Source organism: Salvia hispanica, chromosome 4 (assembly GCF_023119035.1).
Source record: "Salvia hispanica cultivar TCC Black 2014 chromosome 4, UniMelb_Shisp_WGS_1.0, whole genome shotgun sequence".
Classification (NCBI taxonomy): Eukaryota; Viridiplantae; Streptophyta; class Magnoliopsida; order Lamiales; family Lamiaceae; genus Salvia; species Salvia hispanica.
Genome location: NC_062968.1, coordinates 4,503,209 through 4,522,572, shown reverse-complemented (window position 1 = coordinate 4,522,572; position 19,364 = coordinate 4,503,209). Strand labels below are relative to the sequence as shown.

The window sequence follows — 19,364 nt, the reverse complement described above, 5'->3', positions numbered from 1 at the left end:
GAGTATCGTAACAAAAAGAGAGAGAAAAATAGGAAAAGTAAGAAATTTTCCGCAGACTTCAACACAGTCCATATCTATAGACTCTCACTGTCCATTTCTGGATTCTCTCATGATTCAGTAACAAAGATAGCTAAAACAAGAAGAAAATTCATAGTAATTTAAAGCAAAACTTTTGGTGGAATCGAAGCGGAATATTTCATGGCTGCGTGAGATAGAAATGGGGAAGACTTACTCGGCGAATCCGAATGATTACAAGCTTCTAGAAGAGGTGGGATACGGCGCCAGCGCAACTGTTTACAGAGCGATCTATTTGCCTTACAATGAAGTGGTGGCGGTTAAGTGCTTGGATCTCGATCGATGCCATAGCAATCTGGTTCGTTCAATCTATTCCTTTCCCTCTATTTGTGTTTAGCTTCTGTTAATTTGCTTTGATTCCGCGTGTTTTGGGGATTTAATTTCATTTGAGGTGACTTTTGATCTAGTTGGGGGTGCATTTCTGTTGTTGCTTGGAGAATTTCAATGCATCCGCAGTTTGAGATCTCAGTGCATTGATGTGCTCAATTAGCTAGATAGGGTGTTGAGGGCGAATCCTGGATGAAGCTTTGAAATGGTTCAATTTGAAATCTGTTGTGGAATTTGGTTTCTATATGATTATAGGTTAAGTGAGGTAGCGGGCCTAACGGCTTATCATCAATATGTGATTTCAAGGCTTGAACCACATTTATTTATTCTTAAGGAAATTTTGTGTAATGAAGTCCAGCCATTATCAGCTAAGATCACTCTTTCATTTGAGAAATACTGTTGTTGAGCTAACTTAGAAGTTAGAAGAATGCCATTGAAAATCTCGAGGAAGGGCTGATTGAGAAAGATTTCATCTAACCTGGCTCTCTGTTGGTTATCGGCTATATTTAATGGAATTGTTTCCGTACAACCAAAAGAATTATCAATCGATTTTCATTTCCCCAAGAATGTTGTCCTATTTCATTAATATACGACCATAAAGCTAATGTTCAGTATTGGTTTATTAGCATCAATGCAAATCTTTTGCCTTTTCTGTTAAAGCTACCTTGTTCAGAATTAAGCCTCATTTTTCTCGTGTCACTGTGATATAAGGTTGACATAAATGCTACAGCTGTTGATTGCGTCCCTGTTAGTTATAACATACTCCCTCAGTCCTTCGCCAAGTGAGGCGCTTTTAATGTGTTTTAGGAAAATGATAATAAATAATTAAAGTGGAGATAGAGTAAAGTAAGAAAGAGAATAATGTAGAGGAGGGTCTCATCTACACTATTCTCTCTCTTACTTTACTCTCTCTCCACTTTAACTGTTTATTAGGAGTATTATTTTACCAAAACACATGTAAAAAAGAAGTGCCTCACTTAGCGAGGGATGGAGGGAGTACATCTTATATCCTACGTATTAGTTATTCCATTATGTCTTTTTTGGTCAAAAATGTAAATTCTTTCGATGTTATTTATGGAGTACTCCTATTATTTACTGGCAGTTTGTGCTAATTAGAATCTAAATGAAGGTCAATGAAATTTGAACTGGAGTTACTCCAGATTAAGTTAGACGTAGAATGGGCTAATGAAGTCGTAAAAAGTCAAATATGCTGACAATAGCCAGTTTTTTTAATCATGTTAACACATAAATTATGAGATAAATGTGAGCATATAAATTAACACTTTTAAGATGCCAAGAGCAATATTGCATGTTATGAGTTCCACATATGCGATCATATGGTGTGAAGTCTGACATCGGATCTATCCTGAAGCTCTGACATCTATATAAGTGGGTGTATATCAAACTGTATTTCTTGATATTAATTTTCACAAAATTTTGAGGTTCATGTAATCAAAATATGGATTTTCACTATACAATATCAAATTAATCCTGACATTTTCTCACCATCTCTGACTAGTAATTACCCACTATGGAATAGCTTAGTTATCTTAACCCCCCTCCCCCCCCCCCTCTGAATGTGATAGAACTTGAGAAAATATCACAACCAAACTTTTAAAATTTCTGTATCTACTGCTTGTCATCTGCTACCGGTGAACATGCAGTTAGGCTTTGACTACCTTATGGCACAATGTAAGAATTATTAATGGCTGTTTCTCGAATCGTATGAAGGGAATCTGTATAATTAGCTTTTGCCAATGACTTGCTGCTTTTGAGATATGTTTCCTTATGGGCGTTTACTACCAGTAATGAATTGTATGCAGAGAAATGTAATCTAACTATCTCAGTTGGCTCGGAATTCTTAATGTAGGTATATTGTAGTATTCCTGTTAAGTTTAGATCTCTTTGATGGAAAGTTCTTGTTCTCCCTTGGATACTAATTTCAAAATATAAGAATATTTTCACAAGTTAATGTAGCTTGTTTATTCTGTTAGGATGAGTAGATGTGGTTAGGCTGGAGTTTATGATATTGTCTTTTCTGCAGGATGATATTCGCCGGGAAGCTCAAACGATGAGTTTAATAGACCATCCTAATGTCATAAAATCTTTTTGTTCATTTGTTGTTGACCGCAACCTTTGGGTGGTAATGCCTTTTATGGCTGAGGGGTCTTGCCTACATCTCATGAAGATAGCATATCAAGAAGGGTTCGAAGAATCTGCCATTGGATCTATCCTGAAAGAAACTTTGAAGGCTTTGGACTACCTTCATCATCATGGCCATATTCATCGTGACGTTAAGGTTAATTAATTGTGCAAGCTTGCATCTAGGCAGATCACAGACACTGGACTTGTTCAGTGGACAGTATGCATTAAGTAAATTACTTTATATTTTGTTTAACATCTCTTTACAGGCTGGAAATATATTGATGGATAGTAATGGTGAGGTGAAGCTTGCTGATTTTGGTGTTTCAGCCTGCATGTTTGACAGAGGTGATAGACAGCGTTCGAGGAATACCTTTGTAGGCACACCATGCTGGTGTGTGTCTCTCTCTCTTACATGCACACCCATACACACACATTGAGGCAAAAATACCACACTAACACCAGTAGTTATCCAATACCCATTTACTTTCTACTATACATATCTCCCAGTCTCACTCACTCTTTTGATACCTGCTGCTATAATCTGTCCTTTTTAATTCATTATGCAGGATGGCTCCAGAAGTGTTGCAGCCAGGAACTGGATATGATTTCAAGTGGGTTACTCCATATTCTTGTATTGTCTTGTGGTTCTACATAAACTGTGTTTTATGCATGCACAATTTGACGAGCACAAAAAAAGTGTTTGTGTATGTATCATTTAAGTGTAATCTACTCTCGTAGATTGCGATTTGGATATTATTAATGATATCTCCTAGAATCTGTACTGGAAAATTAATTTCAAATCTGAGGTATGTGTAAGATGAGTGGTGCAATGTTTACCTAGAAATTTGTTTCCATTCCATAAGCTACTTTGGCACGATCCTAACTGTGTGACTTTGATATGACATCTGAAGTCTGAACATGTCTATTTGAAAGACTAAAGTCAAATTCAAACTCTAGCTGATCTATTCTGGAAAGAACATTTCTCTCTTTAAATTATCACACCAAGTAACTTTATCATATTGGACCCATGCTCTCCTTGTACTCCTATTTGTTGGTCTCCCATCATGATTGTAAGCAGTTATAGATACCTATTCCTTTTGTGCATTATTTATAGTTCTTTTTGTTAAATGTACAGGGCTGACATTTGGTCATTTGGAATAACTGCACTGGAGTTAGCCCATGGACACGCACCATTTTCCAAATATCCTCCAATGAAGGTATACATCTCTACATAAGAGATCTTTTTGTGGATGATACTTTCCTAAACACTTTCTTATATATGCCTCTACTCTCCAATAGGTTTTGTTAATGACCATACAAAATGCTCCCCCTGGACTTGATTATGACCGTGATAAGAGGTTCTCTAAGGTATTCATGATATTTCCAGGTGCACCATGTTCACTGAACACTTTTATGGCCTCTAATTATTATTACCAGTGTCCATGATTAGTCGCGTTTGGTTTTTGACAGTCCTTTAAAGAAATGGTTGCTATGTGCTTGGTAAAAGATCAAACAAAGAGACCAACTGCAGAAAAGTTGTTGAAGCACTCATTTTTCAAGAATGCAAAGCCTCCTGAACTCATTGTTAAAAAGTTGTTTGTTGACCTGCCACCACTATGGAAGCGCGTGAAAGATCTACAGGTATATCCCGTTCATGGAAACAAGCAGGGTTCAGAAGTAATTTTTTCTAGAATTTATGCTGATATTGTAGTGAATTGCACGCAGATCAAAGATGCTGCACAACTTGCTTTGAAAAAATTGCCTTCAGCTGAAGAGGAGGCTATATCTCAGGTTTGAAATGCCTCAGATCCCAGTATTTCTTCTGTTTTGTTTCCTATTTTATGCTAAGCAAAGATTTACTGCAATGGGACACATATCCCTCTTCTCCTGTTGGTCTAATGCTTCTAATGCTATTTTCATTTTACATGACCTACATGTGAAAGATTATACTCCCTCCGTCCCAAGGAAGATGACCCCTTTCTTGGGCGGCACGGGATTTTATGCAAATTTATTTTGTGTGTTGAGAGGAGAGAGTAAAGTAAGAGAGAGGGAATAAAGTAGAGATAAAGGTGTTTCCATTTTAAGTAATGGGTCATCTTAGTTGGGACAAACTAAAAAGGAAAGTGGGTCATCTTCAATGGGACGGAGGGAGTAGATAACTTCTCCACCCCTGGTGTTCACAAAAAGTAGAATGAAAAAGAGTTTGTATCCGTTTATGAGTGTTTTTATATTTGATTGGAGCGAAGGAAGTTTGTAAACCCTCGTTTTCTCCTTATTCCTTTCTTGCTCATTAGCCAACCGCTACCAACAGACCTTATTTTCTATTGAGTAGACAGTTGAGCTAAACTGCTGGTGTATGATCAAACAACAGCTGGAATTGTCTTATCTCATTAAAAGTTGATAATTATGGGGCCTGTCTCTATTTATTTATTTTATTACTATTTTGAAGAAGTAATGATGTGAGGAAATGTAGAATCTGCCATTTAAACACTTTGCTCAGGATTTAGAAAAAATAATACTACATTGTAATTTGTGGTTTGTGCATTTGTTGTAATTATCTTTCTTGATTGCATAGCTTCTGTTCTATTTCAGAGTGAGTACCAGCGAGGAGTAAGTGCTTGGAATTTTGATGTTGAGGATTTGAAGTTTCAAGCATCATTGGTATGTTGAGAGAAGTCTTATTTATGCCCATCATCAGTATGGAATAATTGTGAACATTGGAAGTGATACTATGGGCTGTTTTATTCTGCAGTTGCTAGACGAGGATGAAATACAAGAAATCCAAGAAGAAGCAGACAATATAAGATCTAATTTGAGCCAAAAGGTTGTTTTCACAATTATTTACTTCTTAAGAACTGTCAGTTTTTTGTCATTTCTTTTGTTTTTTTGTTGTATACATCTTGCTATACTTGATGCTTATAAAAAGTTAAGAAAGTCGATAACAAAGTACCTTTTTCTTGTTTGTAGAGTGCATCTGATTCTGTACCAAAACCAGCAGTCCACAATATTGACAGGTAACTTGAAAATATTCATTCCATCTTTATGCTACGTTATTATATTGTTGCTTTGTAAAGGTTTTTTGTCTACAGTTCTTAATTTAGTTTTAGTTTTTGTTTCTGTTTTGTCCCTATTAATACCTAAATAATTTTTCTGCTGTGTCTCCTTTCATCTCCAGTGAAAAGATAAATGGTGATGAGCTGCTTGTAGTTGAGAACCTTACAAATAAGGGACAGACATATGAAAGTGGCATCAAAGAGTTTGACAATAACAATAAGGCAAAAATTGATATGAAGAAGAGCAATTCAAAATCTGAGCTGCCAGCATCACTCGTAGAGAATGAAGGAGCTCAAGCCAAGAATAAAAATCAGACAGGCAGAGCCCGTCAAACTCAAAGTGGACCACTTGTGCCTGGTATGGTGCTAAGTAATTCACAGTCAGAAAGAGCTCGAAAATTTGAAAGGTTTTCTGCCTCATCTTACTCTTGTTATGTTTCTGCACTCTGCAGCAATGGTGGGTTATCTAAATCTCTCGAGATAATGGGTAGCATGATAGGGGAACTACTTAACTGCTAATAACATGAATTTTATCGCTATTCTCATTCTTTAATGTGGCTTACCATTCTAGTTGTCGCTGTGAACTTGATAGTTTGATCTTTATACACCTGGAATCTACTGTCTTGATGTTTCTTCCATCAGTTTTACTATGACTCTAAAATGAACGCTTAATTTGTCTTACATCCAGAATATCTCCTTTCATGCTAATTGGAAATGCTCTTCAAGTAAACTTGTTTGTGTGCTGTCTCTGGAGAACTTTATTGGACCATTTTCTATTTGAATTTCTTATCTGAAGAGTTAGTTTCAACTACTTTAACTTGACAAAAGACTTCTTACTTCCTGATCTTGGGATAAAATACATTATTAGGTAGGGTATTCATTGCACGCAGTTCAGTATATGCTCTGATATACATGCATTTTCTAGTGTGATGCTATGTTTCATGCTGTGAAGAGCATGAAGAAGGGAGGCTCACCTTCGTGGAGTGCATGGGTTTATTTAGTCATCAATTTTTAAACTGATTCTATATTGTGGAGATGTGGAATGCATCGGTTGTTTTCTCATGAATTTTAAAACTGAGCAAATTTAACTTGCTATATTTTCCCTGCGCAAATTATGAAATCTTTGTTAGATCTATAGGGTCATTTCTTGGCTTTTTCAATTCAACAGGATAATTCCCCTAATCTAATTTCACTGGTGTACAAAATTTGTTCATTAGGTATGAAATTGATAACCACTTAGTGGCTGATAAGTCCCAGCAAGTGCGAAGAGCACCCAGTTTTAGCGGTCCTCTAAACCTTCCGAACCGAGCTTCAGCAAACAGTTTATCAGCTCCAATCAAATCTTCAGGAGGTAAATTTAATTAGCATGCATACTTGCGTATAGCTATTTTTGGATAAATTCTTGGAAGCATATTATATCATCTTTTTTGTTTCCAGGTTTCAAAGACACATTGGAGGACAAATCAAAAACGAATTTGGTACAAATAAAAGGGCGGTTCTCCGTGACGTCCGAAAATGTAGATCTTGTAAAGGTATAGCTCATTTTAAGTACTAGATTCTTTTTTTATGACTTTTACTTGATTGTTTCTCATGATTGTTCCTAACCTAACACAATGACTAGGATATTCCACTATCCACAGTCTCTCGGCGAAGTTCTCAGGTAAGAAAGGAGCCACCTTTATTCTTTTAAAAGATGGTGACAGATTTTTTTATCATATAACTGGATGTTCATGTGGTTCTCAGGGGTCACCACTGAGGAAGTCTGCTAGCGTAGGCAACTGGATATTTGATTCCAAACAAATGGTGTGTATGCTTCTTGTATCTATTGATATTTAAATTACTGCCGCTAACTGGATATTTGATTCCAAATTACCGGTCTTTCTGATGCTCTTGCTATTCAGCCCCAAAGCCAGCCACCCAAAGAAATCGGCAATAGTAATGGATTTGCCTCAGTTCTGATGCCTCACCTTCAAAATCTCTTCCAACAAACATCAATTCAGCAGGTAAGATAGTTTTCAAAATTCATTTGTCTTGTCAGGTTTACAGCTTTTCTCTCAGTATGCATGGCTTCGGCCAAATCGCAATTTCCTTTATGTCTCAAATTCTATTAAACCTTGGATCTCATTTCTCCGTCTTAATTCCAGGATCTTATCGTGAATTTATTAAGTAGCTTGCAAATAGCTGAGGTTGAAAATGGTGCGTTTTTTCTATAGTTAGCATATGACTGAATGATCACGTGTTTATTTGGCTGAACCTGTTCCCCTTTCCAGCTCCTCAAAATGGGAAACTGCCTCCTTTACCTCGTGGTTCAGACACTAATGGCAGTGTAAGTACACTTGCTGATAATTTGTTCATTTTGGTATTTTTTTTTTGTTTAAATCAAAGGGATTTTGTGTGGAAAAACATCAGGTTTTTATGGTTCAACATAAAATTTTAACTTTTCTAGAGTGAACACGTGTGAAATTATTGTCTAGGGAACTACCTACATCTGTACGATAGAACTATATGCCAATATGTCATGTTTTTTAACCTCTATAACAATTAGTAGAAAATTGCATTATAAAAATTCTTGCTAATCTATTCAGTATTTACGCATACAGTGCATAGGTTTGACATCTAGAAGACTTTCTTGCTCTGTTTTCTCAATATTACCAAACCAATTTATTTGATTTTAATTAGCATTCTTTGTGTGTGATTAATGTGAATATTGTAGATTAATCATAGTACATTCAACCGTTAAACTGCAAAAAGGAATTGATTTAATATTTACCATCATTTGTCTTCCACCGCAACATAGCCTAGCATTCCTTACCTTACTTATAAGTCCAAAATCACAGTAAGAAAAAAAACACCCATAACGTCTTATGTATCTCAATCTAAAGTTTCAAAGTTTAAAAAGGCGCCATCCTATTCTTTGTTTTCAATTATTTCATCTAAGACTCCAACCTGAGATATTTTTTCCATATCAACTGTGGCTTGTGATGAAATAATATCTTTGCTTGTTGTGGCGCAGAATATTATGATAGATAAATCTCTACAGCATGGTGATATGAGTTTGCACTGGTGCATATGCTGATGCTTGTTGCAATTTTTGCAGGTTGAATCTATTGTTTCTGAAAGGGAAAGGATGCTGCTTATGACGATATCTGAACTCCAAGCTAGGTGTGTTGTAATTTGACTGAAAGAGAAACAAATTCTCTAAGAGCTCTAATATCCATCTTTCGGGTGGGGGGTTACCTGGCTTGTGAATTGGAATGGGGGAATCACTGTCACCCTAAAGAAACTGAATCGTTCCTCCTATCAAGCACAACTTTCATATCTTTCTATCGTCTTTGTCATCAAATTTCCTATCCAATCACCCCTTACATTTCAAGACACTCAAACTCTCTATCTGGTCGCCTGCAGGATGAATAGCTTGACGGATGAATTAACTTCGGAAAAGCTCAAATACATGCAAGTGAGTTCTTCTTGCACATATAGATAGTGTTTATGTGTTGCAACACTTGCGAGTTTAGGGGTTCAAAGTACTCACCACGGCATTTAGTTTGATGACCCACTCTTTTTCACTCCTGGCAGTTACAACAAAGACTAAATGCAGTGCCAACACCTGAAGAGGATGAAGATAGAAGGGGAGGAGATTCATGATTTCGGGTATATATGTCAAATGTTTTTGTTCATCCATCACACCTTGAGAGTTCAGGTAAAACTCGAGATTATAATGATGTATTGGGCCGCATAACTGCTGCTCTAATATTAATTAGCATTGGTTTGATTCTCAGGGTGAAAATGTAGAAACAAATGCAAGATGTTGTTGGTTATAGCTGGAATGATGGGTTGTATGTTGAATAAGAGGGTTAAAAAACATTCCAGCACCTTGTTTGAGGATTAAAAGAGAATAATGAAAAGGTAATGAGTTGAGTTGATTCATTTGGTTGGTGGGAATGGAAAGTAGGTGGTGTTGTGTTGTGTTGGTAACCCCTCAAGCCAATGTGTATTATTTGAGATTAGATGAAAAAACCAGAGTCGCATTCAATGTAATGCCGAATGGTAACTGTAATTCTGTGAATATATAATCTGTAATATTATGTGCTGGTATATACAGAGCCATTTCTTGATATAGATGAATATAAATACTTTGTTTTTCATGCACCACTAATAGTACTTTTTAACAAAAAAATAATCACTTTTCAGTGTATTTTGGTTTCAAGTTACTGAGTGTAAATAATCTGTAATATCATGTGCTGGTTTTATGTTCAAATTCTATCTCTCGGGTGGTTATTTTTCTGTCTTCTTTATTGTACCAGCTAAATGATAACATTGATACGGAGTAAAATTTATTCTATATATTATATATATATTTAACATGATTCTTAAGGATTTTTAATTTTAAATCAAAATAAAGAAAATTGTAAATAAATATTTCTTCTGTCCCTGAAAATTTGTCACTTATTTCTATTTTTGTATGTTCCTAAAAATTTATCATCTTTCATTTTTATAGTAGACTTTATATTCCACTAACTTATTCTCACTCATATTTTATTATAAAATTAATATATAAAAGTAGGATCTAAATGCCTATAACTTTTTTAACTCACTTTTCATTACATTTCTTAAAATCTATGCCGGATCAAATGGCGACAAATTATACCGGATCAAATGGTGACAAATTATAAGGGAGGAACGGATGGAGCATTATATTACTCCTTCCAAAAATTGTAAATAAATATTATATTACTCCTTTTTTTTATTTAATATTATATTACTCCTTAAAATAAGAGAGAAAACAAAATAGAAAAGAGATATAAAAAGTAAATAAAATAGAATAAAGTTTTTGTATAAAAGTACTAACTTGAGACAAATGAAGTATTATATTTTCTTTATAATAATAGTAGTAATTAAATTAAGAGAAAATGGGTTGATTATATTTGATGGGATGAAACTTTAGGCCTAAATAAAATGTAAAATAGGCACATTTTCACTCTTCTATTTTGCAATTTGCCTTTCTGCGTTTGTTAAATAGGGACAAACTTGGGCTCTATATATTGTAGTATTAACCATTAAAAATGTATGACTACTGCTTAATGTTTTTAACGTAATTGTTAATGACAAACTTGGGCATACGTCACAATGGATGTCTTCTTTTTTAAAACTAACCTAATAAGCATGATTGCGATTTTTTTTGTTATGATTTTTGTTGAATCATTCAAGAGAGATTATTTAATAAGAGAGCAAAAAAATTGAGTATAAATTTCTATTTGTAATAATTTGAAAATCAAATTTATTTATTAATTTTAGCAATTAAATTATAATTTCCTATTTATCCCATAATTGTAATAATTCGAATACTAAATTTATTGAATAGCGAAAAAAAGCCTTAGCAACAAAACTTGAAATTATTGAGGATTAAATGAAGACCATCTTTCTTTTTTTTTTTTTTCCAATCAAGATAATAACTTTTCAATTTAAAAAATAACTTTATCTCTAATCATTAAAATATTTAACTATCTTTTTTCTCTCTACTTTATTTCATACGACAACATTTTCTAAAATTACTTTATTTCATATGACAACATTTTCTAAAATTTCTAAAATTTTCCTCTCTCCCCAAACCAAACAAAACCTTATGCAGGCGCACATACCCAATAAAAGATGCCAAACCTCTAAAATGGCACAGATTTCAAATTTCCATTGCCCGAGGATTAAAATTAATTAAGACTAATTGTAGTAATTATAAAATAAAATTAGTACTAATAGAAACACAAATAATTAAAGTTTAGCTAATACATTTCCGATCATATCGCACAAGGCGCACGTTAGCTGCGACCGCCGTCCAACCTCTTTCAATGATCTCTCTCTGCCTCACTTCGTCGCCGTCAGCTTCTCTCTCGCTTAAGCCCTCTTACTTTTCCTCCACCAGGCCTATATACACACGATACAACCAACTCAAAAAACTCAAACAGGTATTCATATTAACATCTATACTTAGCGTTGTTGGTTTGATTTTCTTTTGCCGATGTGATTTTTTTGAAGTTAGTATTGGTTTGATTTAGAGGAGGTCGGGTAATGGAAAGGTCAGGGCGGAGCTCTCTACCGACGCGCCGGTCGCTATGGCTATCGGCGCGTGCATTCTCAACTCGCTGATTTTTCCGGCGGCTCCCTCGCCGGAGGATATGGAGGCTGAATCATTGATTGACTCCGCCGACGCGAGATTCGCCGTTATGGGGATCATTAGCTTCATTCCTTATTTCAATTGGATGGTAATTCGTCTCCATTTTGGGGATCTGGTTTGATAATTTGATTTTTAGTCAATGATTTGAGATATGGTGCTTTATTGGTGTAGAGCTGGGTGTTCGCTTGGATGGATACCGGAAAGCGGCGTTACGCTGTTTATGCTATCGTCTATTTAGCCCCTTACTTGAGGTTTGAATCACTCTTTCATTTTTCTTTGTTTTAGTAAATGTGATTAGTTTTGCTTCCTTAGGTAGCTAACGTTTAAGTTTAGAATGGAATTTACATAATAAAACTTAGTCAGAGAAGAAGGTTTCTCATTTTCTTTTTAGCACCAACTCACATACTCCACACTCAAGCACACTGGATGACTTGAACCCTAACCTGTTGATTGGAGGGGAACAATGTCTTGCCAACTGAGTCTCTCATTGGTTTAAGGGGTAATGGCACATTGTTGCTGAAACATAAACATTTCAGTCCTTTTCCATCCTAAGCTTTTAATTGCATTTTGGATGCTCAAATTCATGAATATAGTCTTAGCAGGTGAAGTTAGTAAAACAATATTCCATGGCATAGCAAAAATGTACCACATTTTGGCAGATGGAGGAGATTTGAAATTCATAAAAGAGTGAATCAACTCACAAGTTATTATTTGATGGTATTCAAAGGGAGAAATGCCATCAGCTGGCCTCTCTCATATGAGTTGAAGATTATCAAAATGTTTTGAAGTTGTTTAAGTAGCTTTGTATTGCCTATCCAATACGTTTCTAAGCTTATACAGACGAACTTATCTTCAATAGACTCCTGATGCATAAGTAACACTGGTCTTATTATCCTATTCTTATATCATATTGCACAATGGAGACTGCTTTGATAGAAAGTTAAAAAACTTCACTCTATTGGCACAATCTTCTAAATGTTTGGAATATGTGTTCAATAATAGTAGTTGGTAAATTTGCACTTGCTGCATGTTTTTGCAGATAGGTGGTTATTGTCAGTGGATTTTTTCAGGTGTAAACTCTAAAATCATGTACTCTTACTTCAATTTGCCAGCATCTGCCTCCTGTAATGCAAATTGCAAAATATCATTTAGACTGAGTAGTCTTGTTTTTCAGGTCGAATCTATCAATATCTCCCGAGGAGAGCTGGCTGCCAATTGCTAGCATTCTCCTTTGCATATTTCACATTCAGGTGGGAGAATCTCAGATTCTTCAAGGTGGTATATGAGCTCTTAACTCTAGATTAAATCAACCTTTTGTTGTTGGCAGCTAGAAGCAAGCATTAAAAATGGAGATATTCAGGGCTTCAAAATATTTAATGAGGCTGCAAACCATCTTTCATCAATAAGGAAGAAAGGCAAAAAATCCAAAGAGGTAGGTATGCTATCCAAAACAAAGATTGGAATATGTATAATGCTTACGAGTTTTCATTTAGTTTGATCAATGTTGCTTGACAGAGGGAGGAGAGAAATGATTTCCACAATCTTCCCTCTGCACGTGAACACTATAGAAATGAATTAGGTGATTGGTCCAATCCCCAGAAACACCACAGCGATCATGAATTATTGAGTGAAGATGAAGAGGGCAATGCTTGATGGTTAACTGCAATCCGTGGTTGCCTTTGTTTTAAATCTCGATATGTGCATTTACATCAATGTTATGGATTACAAGCAGGGTATCTAACAGTGTTTTGCATTGATTTGTGAATTTGAATATACATGAAATTGTTCTCGTATGAAAAATAACTAATGGCGATTAGTGAGCTTGGGTTCTGGTTTCAGACAAGTTGCACTATCTAGTTCGGGTTATGGAATTCGGTTTTAGTTTTGGGTCTATATAACAATTTTATCATATGCTGCCAAGATCATATTAGTCATTCATGTCGAATTGTTAATTAACCAAAATTACTGTATTTCATAATCAAGCCATTTCAAAGAATTGCTCTCCATTAAATTTTTTTCGACCATGTAGCATATGCAAATTTAAGTTTAGGGCATACTATCATAGTAACATTTGATTTAAGATTTTTTTATACATGACTCTCTTTCAATGAAATTTCTTATGATCGAAATGATACAGTATTACCAAAACAAGTAAAAGAAGAAGAAAAAAAACCCGAAAAAAAAACAAGTAAATGAATCCGAATTGTGCCAACGTTAAGTCAAAACTGCACATGAAATGGTTTGATAGACAACTCTTTTACACGTCGATCAGTCCCTCGATAATTGCCACCTTTCGTTTTTACTATAAATGATAAATATATTCTACATTTTCCTCACATTTTATTATAAAACCAATATAAAAAAGTGAGCCTCACATTAACTTTTTCAACCAACTTTTCTTTATATTTCTTAAAACTCGTGTCGGTCAAAGAATGACAATTAATCGGAGACGGAGGGGTATAATTATCCGTCGAGCAAAAACTTATCCCCTTTTCATTTCACTTCGTCACTGTTTCCACTTTCCAGTAAGAGCATCTCCAAGGGGAGAGGTAAATAGAGAGGCAAACTAATATAACTACCATATTTACATGTTCTTTATGAAAAATCATTCTCCAAGGGAAGAGGTATTTGAGAAGGTATTATACCTTTTTCCATTTTGAAGAGGTATCTTTACCTCTCCATCAATGGAGAGATAAATCATATAACCACCATATTTACTTCTTTTCATAAAAAATTATTCTCTAAGGGGAAAATATTTGAGAAGATATTACATTTATGTTATTTTAATGCTTTTATACTATTATTTCATTTTTTTTAAATGATATACCTTTTTATATACTTTTTATCTTTAGAGTTGATTGATTTTTAAAAAGGTATATTGCATTTCTATATACCTTTCTATAAATCTAATATACCTTTTCCATTTACCTTCTCCCCTTGGAGCTTCTACCCTTGGAGTTGTTCTAATGGCGCCTTCCTCTATCCCCTCATCCTTACTCTCCACTCTCCGAAAATCCCTCCCCATTGCTAATAGCAAACACCAACACCTGACGCACTCCTCCACCAACTCCACCGCCGTCCCCGCCGTATCTCCACCGCGATCCCTCAAATCCCGCCTCAAGAACGGCGAGACTCTATACGGCATCTTCCTCCTCACCTTCTCCCCTACGCTGGCCGAAATCGCAGGCCTCGCCGGCTACGACTTCGCCGTGGTGGACATGGAGCACGGCCACGGCGGAATCTCCGACGCCCTCCCCTGCCTCCACGCCCTCGCCGCCGCCAACACCGCCGCCGTGCTCCGCATCCCGGAATCCACCGCCGCGTGGGCGAAAAAAGCCCTAGATCTAGGCCCGCAGGGTATCATGTTCCCGATGATCGACAACCCGAAATCAGCCCGGAAGGCCGTGTCGTACTGCCGGTTCCCGCCCAACGGCGTGCGCGGGTCGGCGCACACGATCGTGCGGGCGTCGGGCTACGGGATCGACGAGGGGTATTTGAGTAATGTCGAGGAGGAGCTGCTGTTGATGTGCCAGGTGGAGTCGGAGGAGGGGGTGAAGAATATTGACGAGATCGCGGCGGTGGAGGGAATGGACTGCGTGCAGATGGGGCCGCGGGATTTGAGCGCGAGCATGGGGTATTTGTCGGACCCCGGGCACAAGAAGGTGAAGGAGGCGCTGCGAGGGGAGGAGAAGGCGGTGCTCAAGGGGAAAGCGGCGTATCTGTCGGGGGTCGTGGCCCCGCACGATCCGGCGACGGAGCTGCGGCGGAGGGGGTACCATATGGTGTTGGCGGGGGCGGACGTGGGGCTTTTCAGGAGTGCGGCGGTGAAGGATGTGAGGAGGTTCAAGGCCAGCTTGGTGGATGATGATGATGCTGGCAAGGAGAGTGTTGTAGTTGCTGAGGAGAAGTACTAGAGTGAGTGAGTGAAATGGTAAATGATATTACTGTTTGTTTGGTTTCTTCATCAATCTGATTTAGTTTTGCTCGATTTTGTAATGCTCTTCAATGAAACTGGTTATAGAGATTAAGGCTGATGGTAATGCTTGACATTTTATGCGATGACACAAACACACACTTGTTGGCTAGTAGTGTTGCTAAGATATTGCTAAGATAACCCAAGTTAAGAAATTACATACATTCATCAGTAAAATTTACTACTACATCATAAGATAACCCAAGTTAAGAAATTACATACATTCATCAGTAAAATTTACTACTACATCACAAGCAGAGATCAGGTTGTCACTTATAGTTATAGATTCATGTCCATCTGTACCACGTGCTATCTTTTATTTAAATAATTGAATTATTTACCCTCCTCTATTTGGAACATTAATATTCTCCTCCAAAACAAAATAAAAACTAATGAAAAATCTCATGGAAAAAAATCCTTTTGTTTTTCGGAAATGCCCTACCAATTTCAGAGGAAATTGACAAGAGAAAGTTGCACTTTCAGTAAATTTGTTTCTCGTAAAAGAATTTAACACATTGACCCGAGTGCACAACTGTACAAGTCCACATTGTGCCTTAAATTACCACCTGAATTTCCCGTTATATTTTCAGAACATTCAAACCACATATCAAACTATACAAATTTTAAGAGCATCCGGCGGCTAGGGCGCTGGCTAGTCTACCTTTGCACTTCATTTTTTCTTCTTGGAGCTAGTTATATTTGGGAGATCCTTTGTCCAATTAATACTACATCTGAACAAATTTGTATTTTCTCACCTTCCGTTGCCATATCTAAAGGTTGGATATCTGACAGCACCGCCTGTTGAGAACCCAGTTGCACCTCACAGTGATTGGAAAAATACTCAATTTGTGCTAAATCATGAAGGGCTTCAACAGGTAGGAAAAGTCTTTGCTTATGCTTAAAAAGGAAGGATTATCACTGCTATGCTTTATCTGAAACATATCGAGCAAGCATCAAAGTCTCTCTGGGAACAAGGATATACATCTCGAACTGTTGATACTTGATATTAAGCAAATTAAGAATACGTAAATCCTGTTGATATTAAGCATCAAATCAGTATTAAATCCTGTTGACCGTTAGTTTTTAACGGAAATATTGACGGAGGACCAAAATGATCAAATTTCCATATGTTCAAGACTACAAAATCCAAAAAATACCAATTTTGGCCTTTACTCGGAAAAAAAAAAACAAAAAAAGTGAGGATTTGTGCCTAGGGGTGGGAATTTGGGTATCCGTGGATACCCGACCTGAAAAAATCGGGTACCCAAACCCGAAAATCATCTAAATGTCTATCCAAAACCCGACCTGATATATTTTTGGGTACTCCAATACCCGCCCCGGGTATTCATACCCGACCTATCGGGTACCCAAATACCCGACTCTTTACGTGCGTTAATAACTAATAAAAAAAAATTCAAATTTTATATATTAATATAAATATAGAATATCTAAATTGACTAATATGTTTAATGTTGCATTTATTTGGTAGTATAAAATTAAAAAAAATTGATCACTTTTATTTTAAAGTATAAGATTACATTTATGAGAATTGGTAATGCAATATGTAAATAAAGTAATAAAAGTTACGCATTTAATTAAATTGTAGAAACAACCGATAATATAATTCAAAAGTCAAAATAATTATTTCAAAGGATGAATACGAGGTGAGAGTTTGGAGAAGCTGTGGCCTAGAGTAAGAGAGATTGACTTATTTATATAAGTTTAGAGAAAGTTAACCAAGTAAGTTGTAATTAGTAAATAAATTAGCCTAGCTCTTGAAGCCCAAAATGACTAAACTTAATTAAAAAAAAAATTTAAATAATAAATTGGATATTCGGGTAATACCCAATATCCGATTTATCTTAAATTTCAATATTCAATCTCATATCCAATTTTATAGAATTGGATATTGGGTATTCAATACCCGTCGGGTATCGGGTTGGGTACGGGTAAACCAATACCCGATACCCGTATTCCCAGTGCGTATCTGTTGAGCTAAAACTTATTCCCTTTTCATTTCAGTTCGTCACTGTTTCCACTTTCCAGTAATGGCGTCTTCCTCTCTCTCCTCATCCTCACTCTCCACTCTCCGAAAATCCCTCGCTAATTCCACCCCCAATTCCAACTTTCCTTCAATTTCACTCCCAAATTCTCAGCAAAAAACCCTACCACAAACCCTAACCACTAATCGCAAACACCAACACCTGACGCACTCCTCCACCAACTCCACCGCCGTCCCCGCCGTATCTCCCCCGCGATCCCTCAAATCCCGCCTCAAGAACGGCGAGACTCTGTATGGCATCTTCCTCCTCACCTTCTCCCCTACTCTCGCCGAAATCGCAGGTCTCGCCGGCTACGACTTCGCCGTGGTGGACATGGAGCACGGCCACGGCGGAATCTCCGACGCCCTCCCCTGCCTCCACGCCCTCGCCGCCACCAACACCGCCGCCGTGCTCCGCATCCCGGAATCCACCGCCGCGTGGGCGAAAAAAGCCCTAGATCTAGGCCCGCAGGGCATCATGTTCCCGATGATCGACAGCCCGAAATCGGCCCGGAAGGCCGTGTCGTACTGCCGGTTCCCGCCCAACGGCGTGCGCGGGTCGGCGCACACGATCGTGCGGGCGTCGGACTACGGGATCGACGAGGGGTATTTGAGTAATTTCGAGGAGGAGCTGCTGGTGATGTGCCAGGTGGAGTCGGAGGAGGGGGTGAAGAAGATCGACGAGATCGCGGCGGTGGAGGGAGTGGACTGCGTGCAGATGGGGCCGCTGGACTTGAGCGCCAGCATGGGGTACCTGTGGGACCCGGGGCACAAGAAGGTGAAGGAGGCGCTGCGAGGGGCGGAGAAGGCGGTGCTCAAGGGGAAAGCGGCGTATCTGTCCGGGTTCGTGATGCCGCACGATCCGGCGACGGAGCTGCGGCGGAGGGGGTACCATATGGTGTCGGGGGCGGCGGACGTGGGGCTGTTCAGGAGTGCGGCGGTGGAGGATGTGAGGAGGTTTAAGGCCAGCTTGGTGGATGATGATGATGCTGGCAAGGAGAGTGTTGTAGTTGCTGAGGAAAAGTACTGGAGTGAGTGAATGGTAAATGATCAATCACTGTGTGTTTGATTTCTTCATCTCGTCAGATGCTTGATTTGATTTTGTAATGCTCTTCAATGGAACTTGCTATAGAGATTAAGGGCTGATGATGGTAATGCTTAACATTTCTATGCGATGACACAAATTCTTGTTGGTTACATTGTTGGCTAGTAGCGTTGCTAAGATAACCCAAGTTAAAAATTTACATACATTGATCACTAAAATTTACTTGCATTGATCAGGAAAGTTTACTACTACATCACAAGCAGAGATTAGATTGTCACATGTAGTTATAGATTGATGTTCAGCTTATCACACAAATTTATGAATCCATGTTATATAGCATATAATGATCAATTCTTGTTTAGAATGTGGCTGGGGATGTTGAGATGCATCCAGTGTCTCCAACATGTGCTATCTATTGAATTATTTACCCTCCTCCATTTGGAACATAAATATTCTCCTCCAAAACAAAATAAAAACTAATGAAAAACCTCATGGAAAAAAATCCTTTTGTTTTTCGGAAATGCCCTACAATTACA

The 19,364-nt window shown here is 37.5% G+C and overlaps 4 protein-coding genes across 5 annotated transcripts; all 4 read left to right on the top strand.

The window, feature by feature from the left end:
- LOC125222807 (serine/threonine-protein kinase BLUS1-like) lies at positions 1-9,752 on the top strand. The gene is made up of 23 exons (XM_048125631.1): positions 1-373; positions 2,447-2,701; positions 2,814-2,938; positions 3,114-3,158; positions 3,683-3,764; positions 3,847-3,915; positions 4,018-4,188; positions 4,273-4,338; positions 5,140-5,208; positions 5,300-5,371; positions 5,515-5,561; positions 5,723-6,007; positions 6,818-6,951; positions 7,038-7,132; positions 7,222-7,260; positions 7,344-7,403; positions 7,502-7,603; positions 7,745-7,796; positions 7,871-7,926; positions 8,698-8,762; positions 9,006-9,057; positions 9,177-9,300; positions 9,380-9,752. The coding sequence occupies exons 1-22, from the start codon at positions 218-220 to the stop codon at positions 9,243-9,245; spliced, it is 2,166 nt and encodes a 721-aa protein (XP_047981588.1). The 5' UTR covers positions 1-217; the 3' UTR covers positions 9,246-9,300; positions 9,380-9,752.
- A 1,605-nt stretch (positions 9,753-11,357) lies between these two features.
- Positions 11,358-13,650, top strand: LOC125219339. Of its 2 annotated transcripts, none has more exons than XM_048121288.1 (6): positions 11,358-11,560; positions 11,651-11,857; positions 11,941-12,020; positions 12,944-13,019; positions 13,097-13,205; positions 13,285-13,650. In XM_048121288.1, exons 1-6 carry the CDS (start codon positions 11,444-11,446, stop codon positions 13,299-13,301), a joined length of 606 nt encoding a protein of 201 aa, XP_047977245.1. In that variant the 5' UTR covers positions 11,358-11,443; the 3' UTR covers positions 13,302-13,650. The 2 variants fall into 2 exon arrangements, with proteins under 2 accessions (XP_047977245.1, XP_047977244.1); XM_048121287.1 differs by having other exon boundaries at positions 11,362-11,560; positions 13,097-13,201.
- A 1,061-nt stretch (positions 13,651-14,711) lies between these two features.
- LOC125223766 (2-keto-3-deoxy-L-rhamnonate aldolase-like) lies at positions 14,712-15,803 on the top strand. The gene has a single exon (XM_048127059.1). The coding sequence runs from the start codon at positions 14,736-14,738 to the stop codon at positions 15,681-15,683; it is 948 nt and encodes a 315-aa protein (XP_047983016.1). The 5' UTR covers positions 14,712-14,735; the 3' UTR covers positions 15,684-15,803.
- A 1,951-nt stretch (positions 15,804-17,754) lies between these two features.
- LOC125185527 (2-keto-3-deoxy-L-rhamnonate aldolase-like) lies at positions 17,755-18,980 on the top strand. The gene has a single exon (XM_048082076.1). The coding sequence runs from the start codon at positions 17,791-17,793 to the stop codon at positions 18,820-18,822; it is 1,032 nt and encodes a 343-aa protein (XP_047938033.1). The 5' UTR covers positions 17,755-17,790; the 3' UTR covers positions 18,823-18,980.
- Positions 18,981-19,364: the final 384 nt, after the last annotated feature.